Below are 8,771 nucleotides of genomic sequence, written 5' to 3'. Positions count from 1 at the left end.
AAAGCAGCAGCAGCAGCAGCGCCCATCTCATCACTTTCCCCTCTCTCCGCCTGCATCTCTGGCTTTTGCTTCCCCCTCTCTCTCTGCTGAAGATTGCTTGAGTTCTTTATTTTAAACCAGATGCGGTATATGGTAAAAAAAAATCGGTCCTATCTTCTTCTAACGAACGATAAGCAAAGGAGAGGTTATTTTCACAAAGACCCAGTTTGATGTCCACAATGCATCACTGATAGTCATTAGTCACAAAGTGGCCACTGCTGCCAGGAGTCAAAGGCTAGCCAAGCAGTGACGGTATACTTGTTCTTCTGTCATCAGATCAGACTGAGATGAGATCCACACAAACAGAGGATCGACCTGACCTTGACCTTGACCTTGACCTGACCGAGCGCACACACGCAGCAATGCAGTTATGCATGATGGTTTCTAGTAAGTACTTTCCACACTTGACTTTCCCCTTGCTATGCTCGGCTCGACTCCACTCGACTCTTGCAGGAACTAGGTAATAATTAAAACGACCGACTGGGTACTATTTTATGCTGCTACCATATACTACTAACTAGTAAAATGCCTAGGGCTAAAGACAACCTAGGACTTGTTTCCTTTCTTAATCTGTTGCTGTTGTTGCTGTTGAGTTGCTGCTGCTGTCCCTCTCCCAACTCAACAAGATACACCTCCTAGAATCTGTTAACGCTTTCCTTTTCTTTTTCCGACCACCACTTGTTGATGGGGTCAGTCATCACACGAGCCCCTGCATGCACACAAAAAAGCCCATCATCAGGGACGGTAATTTTACTATTATATACTCCTACATGCATCCTTCTACCATGATTGAGCCAGTGATTGTTGCTGTTGACACTTACTCCCAGCACTTCAGAGAGGAGATGACGCCCCTCTTCTTTGCTCTATTCACAGCCCAATTGCTCCCTGCCCAGACGACAATCTGAAGAGGAAAAACAATTTATCATCTCACTCACATAACTGTTGTTAACAATTTTCTCACAAACATGTAGTACTAATTCCTGATGCAGGTCAAAAACAGATATTAGCATGAAGGGAAGTGAATCAACTGGAGTGATGTTTTCAAATAATAATCACCTAGGCACTTGAGAGAAGCAGGAGCTGTAGAGAGGTTTTGTAGGCGGGAAAAGAGAAGAGGCCACCAGGTGGGGGCTGCTACTGTTGCCCATGGCACCAGTGTGAGCTGTCAGCTGCTCAGCAGCAGCAATGGAGGCCTCCTTGGTGGGGGAAGCAAAGGGGCTACCAGGCAGGTGGTGGGTGTGCTCCATGCCACTACAATTCAAAAAACAAGACACACACGCACACACATCAATCAATTATGGAAATACAGTATGGTAGAGCCCCCCACAAAAGAAGCAAAAGGAACTGTTTAACCAGTTAATATGGATAGTTGTCATTAGCTGGGGTCACTAGTTTGAGTTTCTCTTCTCTTCTTCGAGTCCCGTCTAGTATGTACTAATCAAGAGAGCCTATGATTAGCACCACAAAAGCCTATACCTCGTCACCTTTTTGCAATGTCTTTTTTGTTTTTGTTACTATAAAAGAGACTAATATGATTAGCATATACTATACAGATGAAGAAAAGGAAAAGAGGTTGCTGCACTAATTACTGAAAGTTTTCCATTTTTTCCCCTTTTAGTTACCCAAAAAGTAATAGTACTCCGGTGAATGTCCACTATTTGTCCAAAATGCATTTCATCACTTTGGTGAATGTCCACTATCTGTCCAAAATTCATTTTTTATGATTCAAAATCTGGTGATACCTTTTGAAAGTTTTATAGACATACAAACCATGTAAATTTGATGCCTGAATATGATAATATGTGTACTGCATAAAGTTATTATCGTTGAAGCACATAATGCTTATGATTATACTAAATTTAACACTGATACTACATGTTACAGGATGGTTTCTAGAAATATGAGATGTTCAAGTTTTCTAATGGAAAAATATGCATTTCGAATATCCCGAAGCAGACATCCACCCAAGTGGTGAAAAACCATGTTGGCCCCATACGATACTAATATCCACCCAAGGATTACAGATATACTATTACCTTTCTTGGTATTCACAAACAACATTGGATGCAGCTGCTGCCCCAGGACCAGATTCCCTCCTCCCCTCTTCCCCAGAGTTGACTGCCTGCTTGGGACTGCCATCGCCATTGCCATTGCCATCACCACCCTCCTCCTGACACTCCTGCTTCCCTTCTTTAGAAATCACAGAAGCAGCAGCATATGGACCCATGAAAAGACCACTGCTCAGATTGCTGTTATCTGCAACAAGCATAGATGTCATGATGAGCTCTGAACACTCAGGGTAACCAAATGTGCATTTGCAAAAAGGAAAAAAAAATCGACATGTAATGCTTTTCAAGAACTGGACCTTGGATGGTGCTAATGGCGTCATCAAGATGGACGCCATTGCCGTTCCCACTGAAGCAGCCGCCATTGCCGTCGGAAGGTGAGCCCACGGGGGAGCCGAGGAGGTGGTGGCCCCTGTTCTTGAGGTCAAGAAACTGCAGCCCCATGAGCCGGCGGCCTTGCAGCTCGATGGCATGCTGCAGCTCCGCCGCCTCCTGCTGCTCCTCCAGCCTCCTCCTCAGAAACGCCGCCTCGTGGCCGGCCATGCTCCCGTACAGCATTCTCTGCCCTGGCAATGGCAACACCATCTCGTCAAACGCCTTGCGCAAATAACTGATGATGAGGGAGTAGATAGGAGTGTTCAAATGCTCACCGATTTGCGGCTGCTGGAGGTCGAAGGGGTCCCTGGAGTCGAGCAGACCGGCAGGCGGCAGCGCGCTGCCCACGGAGGCGAACTCGCGGTGGTGAGGAGAGAGGCAGTGGCCGCCGCCGCCGCCATGCCTGAACCTGTCGGGGACCTTGCCCTTCTCCTTGTAAGGCTTGACGAGGACGCGCGCGTCGCAGACGAAGTGTGGGTTGCCCTTGGCGAGGACGAGCCGCACCGTCTCCGGGTAGACGAAGGAGACGAAGCCGAACATGCGCTTCGGCTGGTGCGGGATGCGCACGTCCTGTACCGGCCCGTACATGCTGCGCACTCAACCAAATGATCGGTCGACATTAGAGCAGAAGGCGGAGGTTTAGTATGCAACAATGGCGGCGTGTGCGCACCTGAAGTAGCTTGACACGTCCTCTTCGGTGAAGGTGGAGTCGGCGGGGAAGGTGAGGTAGATCTGGCGCGCGCCGTGGTTGATGGCGAGGTCGCCGCGGTCCATGCGAGGCGACCGGTGGGAGAACCTGTGCATGTCATCGCCTCCGGCGAACAGCATGTCCGCCGCCCTGAAGCAGCAAGTATCAGTAATCTGGACGGCTGAATGACAAGAGAAAATGGAAGCTTATGGGGATTTAAAAGGTGCCACCTTTGGGACTCGCTCTGCTGCTGTAGGAGGAAGCTGAGGCCTTTGGGCGGCGATGGCGAGAAGGGGAAGGCGGGCGCCATCATCTGCGACCGCGCGGCGGCGAGGGCCTTGGCGCGCATGACCGCCATCTCCTGCTCGGCGACGTCCTCGGGCAGCCCGTGCAGGAAGCGGCAGCCGGAGCCGTTCTTGCAGAACCCCCGGGCGAAGTACTGGCACGGCTTCCACCCGCCCTCGGCGTCGCTCAGCGAGAAGCTCCGGCGGTGATGAGTGCCGCTCGCCGGAGACCAGCAGCCGTACTCCTCCTCGGGGTAGAACGCTTCGGATGCGGCGCCGAACGGGAGGCCGCCTTCAGCATCTCCTCCAGCCGCACCCGGCGCCATCCTCCATGCCGGCGCGGGCGGGGAGGGGGGTTTGCTGCAGGCCGCGAGGTCGGCGACGACGGACTGGAGGAGGTGCTCGGGGCCGAAGGCGAGGCGGATCATATCCTCCTCGCTCTTGTCCTGGGTGAGCAGCATGCCCATGATCTTGGAGGCGAGGTCCGCGTCGACGAGCCCCTGGACCCGTGCGAACACCACCTTGGTGGCCTCGTAGGCGTCCATTGCGCCGCTAGTATCTCCACGCGGCGGCGGGCTTTGATTTCTCGGAGGGGACGGGAGGGGGGGAGCGAGGAGCGGGGAATGTGAAAAGATTGGATTACAGAGGAGGGAAGACGAGGAGGAAGGGTGGGGGCACAGCTGTAAGCGGCACAGTGAAATAAATAGCGCGGCTGCGTTGGGTTGGGCTGGGAAAGTGCAGTGTCTTCTTCCCACAAATCAGTTTCCCTCCATCAATGACCGGTTGAGGTTTTCCTCTCTATACGGTTTACCTAGAGAGATGGTTGTCACATTCAAATTTTGGATTTGAGATGGTTGTCCTGAGTTTCATTTTTGGTACTCCCTCTCTTTCAATTTAGGTTGTGTATAACTTTTTCCGGGACGCAGCTTCAGTGCCTTAAAGGCACCTGCCTTTGGGTCACTGACATGTGGGCCAGTCATCTGTTGGGCCTACATGTTATAGACACAAAGGCAGGTGCCTTAAGGCACCGAAGCATCATCGTTTTTTCCGATATGGTCAAATGCGTTACGAATTAGTGTGATCAATGCTATTTCTTCGATGACCTGTCAAAATTGTTCCTTTGCATCTGCCACTCCATGTCCTTAAATACGCTCCCGCGTTTCACGCGAGTAATTTACTTCTTTTGGAAGTTTCGCTCGCCTTTGAATCCTCTCCCCCCCCACCCCCTCCACCGGTTGCATCCATCTACTCCTGGTAGGGGCGAAACCCAATGGGCCGATCCTAAGGCACGGAAACACATGCCGTGAAAATGTACTAAGGCCATGGGCATTAGGTTGGGCCACAATGGGTGCATCATGACCCCATGTTTCTAGCCCTCAATCAAGGTTGTACATCCTTGTGTCGCTGACAGTAGCCCTCGACATTGCCAAATTGTGAAGATTCGGGAGAATATTTGGTGGTGGAGTGGGCCAAAGAGAGCGCAAGGTGGGTCATCGACACATCACTCCTCAGGCACGGGATCCAAGGCTCCCACTCTACGGCGAAAAGAAAGGTCCACTTCTCGGAGCAAAATGATAATGTGTCGTTGTTGGGCTCTATGGTAGGGTGTGTCGACTGCAAATTAAAAATTCCTATCCGCAGAACATCCAGGAAGATGCTGACATAGATGGATCACAAATCATTACCGCTAGACACGTAGTGCCGTGCAGCGGAAGTAGAATTGGAGCAGCGCGCCCGTGGGGTTCGTCTCCTCCTTGCTTGTCTCCCTTAAACAGACGATCGTCAGATCCCACGTATAGGTTCGCCGGAGTGATGCAAGTGCATCACCTCTAGTGGTATCCGTGCGCGTAAGAGGAACACCATGTGGCGGACTGCTAGGTCTGATCGCACAGCCGGCAACGAATGGAGGTGGCTAGTTTCAACACATGCAAAATCCCTAGTGATGGCGTCGAAGCGATCAACTGAATGAGTGTGTCGCACCTCCATTATATATAGGCATTCATCGCAGGCTCAACACTTGAGCCTCGCATGGATCCTAAAGCCCAAATTCTGTTCGGCCTGGATTCGAGTCCGGGTAGGATCACATCTGACTCATGAAGTCGGATCCGGTCTCACAGGTTCCTTCCCTTAAGCACGCAACCCCTTAGGTTCAAGTCGGCTTGGTCGCAGGTCGAATCACCTCTGATCTGCTCGGCTGGTAGCGGCCCCTAGTAAGGCATGCCAACCACCAAGTAGACAATGAAGACAGTTCACCAACCTATACAACATGTCACACTTCTGTCCCCTTTGCCACGTGATATATGTTGTCGGGCTCAAGGTGAGTCTGTCATCCTTGTGCTAGCTCAACCTCTTTCTCGTTCCAGTGATGCCGACCACAAAACGGATTATCTCATAATCCTTGTCGCATGGCCATGCTTATCTTGGTCGGATCACACGAGGGCCCAAGGTATATCTCTCCTGATCGGAGGGGAAAATCCCATCTTGATCGACGATGTCTCGCAAGATGGGTCTAGACAATCCCGAAACCTACCTTTATAACTACCCAGTTATAGAGTAGCATTTGGTCAGCCCAAAGCAGGTATGCCACCATCCCAAGTACATGCGCCAGCTTAGGTCTTAGGGCATAGAATATATGTTGTGCTCGAGACTCACAGATGACCTATCACTCTGTCTCATAGTCGGGTCTGTCCGACTCGGACCTTATCTAGACTCGGATCCGACTATGTTTCCGGGGTGTATCGAGTATGGCGAGTCATGAGCTTCCTGTAGTATCAACTTCCTGATCTCGGCATTATTGGGCACATAAACAAGGTCCTCAAACCACAAGGTGTCGTGCTCATCTTCACGAAAACCTTTGGCTTTTCCTTTGCTCATTTTCTCATTTATTTCAGCAATTTCTTTGTCATCCTTCTGTGCTTCTCAAATCTTTCCCAATAATGTTGACTGAACTTCCATCGTTGCAACAAAACCTCTAGGAACAATCTCCAAATGAAGTTCCCTGAGATCCTCTGCTAACTCCTTTGGCAATTCCCCGCTTACGAGGGTATTTATATAACTCTTCCGGCTCAAAGCGTCTGCTACGACATTGGCCTTGCCTGGATGATAATGCAACTTCATATCATAATCCTTTATGATCTCCAACCATCTCCTCTGCCTGAGGTTCATCTCCTTCTGTGTGAAAATGTACTTCAAACTCTTATGATCCGTGTACACATCACAATGGTTTCCAAAAAGAAAGTGTCTCCAGGTCTTGAGTGCATGCACTACAGCTGCTAACTCTAAATCATGCGTGGCGTAATTCAACTCATGCGGTCAAAGTTGTCGTGAGGCATATGAAACAACTCTTCCGTCCTGTATTAGTACTCCTCCAAGTCCTAAGCGAGAGGCGTCGCAATACACTTGGAAATCCTTGCGTATATCCGGCAGAATCAACACTGGGGCTGTGGTTAGACGTTTCTTCAACTCTTGGAAACTTGCTTCACATTCTTCAGTCCAATGGAACTTGGTGTCCTTCTTCAACAACGCCGCCATGGGCTTCGCAATCTTAGAAAGATTCTCAATGAATCTCCGGTAATATCCCGCGAGTCCAAGAAAACTGCGTATCTCTCCAATTGAGGTGGGTGCCAACCATTCAGTGACTGACTTAACTTTGGTGGGGTCTACTACTATACCTTCTCCTGATATAACATGTCCAAGGAATCCAACTTCCTTCAACCAAAATTCACATTTGCTGAATTTAGCGTATAGCTGGTGTTCCCTGAGCTTCTCGAGAACTAAACACAAATGTTCCTTGTGCTCTTCTTCATTCTTCGAGTACACCAAAATGTCATCAATGAACACCACAATGAACTTATCCAAGAACTCCATGAACACCTTATTCATCATACTCATGAAATAGGCAGGGGCATTAGTCAATCCAAATGACATAACCGTATACTCATACAACCCGTACCTTGTGGTGAAAGCTGTTTTTGGTATATACTTTTCTCGAATCTTCAACTGGTGGTATCCTGATCGAAGACCGATCTTGGAAAAGACTTTAGCTCCTTGCAGCTGGTCAAACAAATCATTGATCATCGGCAGTGGGTACTTGTTCTTGATCGTTACTTCATTCAATGCCCGATAATCAACAACCATTCTCAAAGACTTATCCTTCTTCTCAACCAAGAGCACGGGGGCTCCCCATGGTGACGAACTTCGTCGAATGTAACCTTTCTCCAATAACTCCTTAATCTACTTCTTGATCTCCTCCAGATCATTTGCGGGCATCTGGTATGGTCTCTTTGATATTGGTCCGGTGCCTGGCAATAACTCTATCAAAAACTCAATGTCTCGATCCGGGGGCATGCCTGGTAGTTCCTCTGGGAATGCAACTGGAAAATCCTTCACTACATGCACTTTCTCTTGAACAACTCCCGTGAGGAAATTTACGTGAGTCCTCTTTGGTACATGCCTGGATACATACTTAATCCTTTTTCCCTCCGGGGTAGTGAGCAGAATTGACTTGCTAGCACAATCAATGTTTCCTCCATAATTCGATAGCCAATCCATTCCCAATATCACATCCAATCCTTGGGATTCCAAAATTATTAGGTCTGAGGGGAAAACATGGCTGCCAATGGCTAAGGGTAACCGATCGAACCATCGGCTGGCCATATACTCTGCACCGGGTGAGCTCACTAGCAAAGGCGTCCTAAGGGCTAAGGTGGGTAACTTAAACTTGTCCACAAATCCCCTTGAAATGTATGAATGTGATGCACTACTATCAAAAAGAACGAGAGCGGTAAATGACTTAACCAAAAACTTACCGATAACTACATCTGGCTGCTCTTCAACCTCCTCCACGTTTACGTGGTTCACTTGTCCCCTGTTGAAAGGGTTGGGCTTCTTCCGAGAGCTTCCATTTCCATTGCCATTCTTCAACTCTGGACAATCATTGGTGTAGTGCCCAGTCTCCCCGCACTTGAAACAAGTAATGTGACTCTGGTCCTTCTTGGCAGGTGTGGCTGGGTTAGAGCGGTTCTGATTGTTGCCTGCTCCATTCCCGTTCCCATTCTTGGGGACACTATGGTTATGCAAACCTCCTCCATTGTGGGTATGGCCTCCATGGTTATGTGTATATCCTCCCGAGTTCAGGGTGAAACGGGGCTTCTGCTGAGCTCTAGAATTGTACTTCCCTTGTCCATACTTCCTCTTGCGGCTCTTAATCTGCTGCTGCTTCCCTTCAATCATAAGAGCCTTATCTGCCAACTCCCGGTAGTTATTAAATATTGCCACCATTAACTGCATGCTCATCTCATCATTCAGCCCTTCCATAAA

At 49.2% G+C, this 8,771-nt stretch overlaps 1 protein-coding gene across 2 annotated transcripts; it reads right to left on the bottom strand.

Annotated features, from left to right (window-relative positions):
• Positions 1-212: 212 nt before the first annotated feature.
• On the bottom strand, positions 213-4,137 carry LOC123086421 (zinc finger CCCH domain-containing protein 53). Of its 2 annotated transcripts, XM_044508186.1 has the most exons (8): positions 3,399-4,134; positions 3,151-3,318; positions 2,756-3,069; positions 2,405-2,671; positions 2,076-2,295; positions 1,096-1,290; positions 861-940; positions 213-748 (listed from the first exon to the last, which is right to left on the bottom strand). In XM_044508186.1, the coding sequence occupies exons 1-7, from the start codon at positions 3,995-3,997 to the stop codon at positions 907-909; spliced, it is 1,797 nt and encodes a 598-aa protein (XP_044364121.1). In that variant the 5' UTR covers positions 3,998-4,134; the 3' UTR covers positions 213-748; positions 861-906. The 2 variants fall into 2 exon arrangements, with proteins under 2 accessions (XP_044364121.1, XP_044364122.1); XM_044508187.1 differs by lacking the exon at positions 1,096-1,290 and having other exon boundaries at positions 3,399-4,137.
• Between the last annotated feature and the right edge of the window lie 4,634 nt (positions 4,138-8,771).

The sequence above is a fragment of the Triticum aestivum genome, chromosome 4A (genome assembly GCF_018294505.1).
Source record: "Triticum aestivum cultivar Chinese Spring chromosome 4A, IWGSC CS RefSeq v2.1, whole genome shotgun sequence".
In the NCBI taxonomy this organism is placed as follows: Eukaryota; Viridiplantae; Streptophyta; class Magnoliopsida; order Poales; family Poaceae; genus Triticum; species Triticum aestivum.
The sequence above is the reverse complement of the archived record's forward strand: the minus strand, read 5'-3'. Positions and strand labels throughout refer to the sequence as shown.

Bases quoted from the DNA above. Each gene is read 5' to 3' on its own strand.
- LOC123086421 (XM_044508186.1), bottom strand. From the start codon at position 3,997: ATGGACGCCTACGAGGCCACCAAGGTGGTGTTCGCACGGGTCCAGGGG. The intron at 3,070-3,150 runs GTGCGCACACGC...TTGAGTGCGCAG, and splicing joins GACGTGTCAAGCTACTTCAG to CATGTACGGGCCGGTACAGG. The intron at 941-1,095 runs GTGATTATTATT...TTTCCTCTTCAG, and splicing joins TGCTTCTCTCAAGTGCCTAG to ATTGTCGTCTGGGCAGGGAG.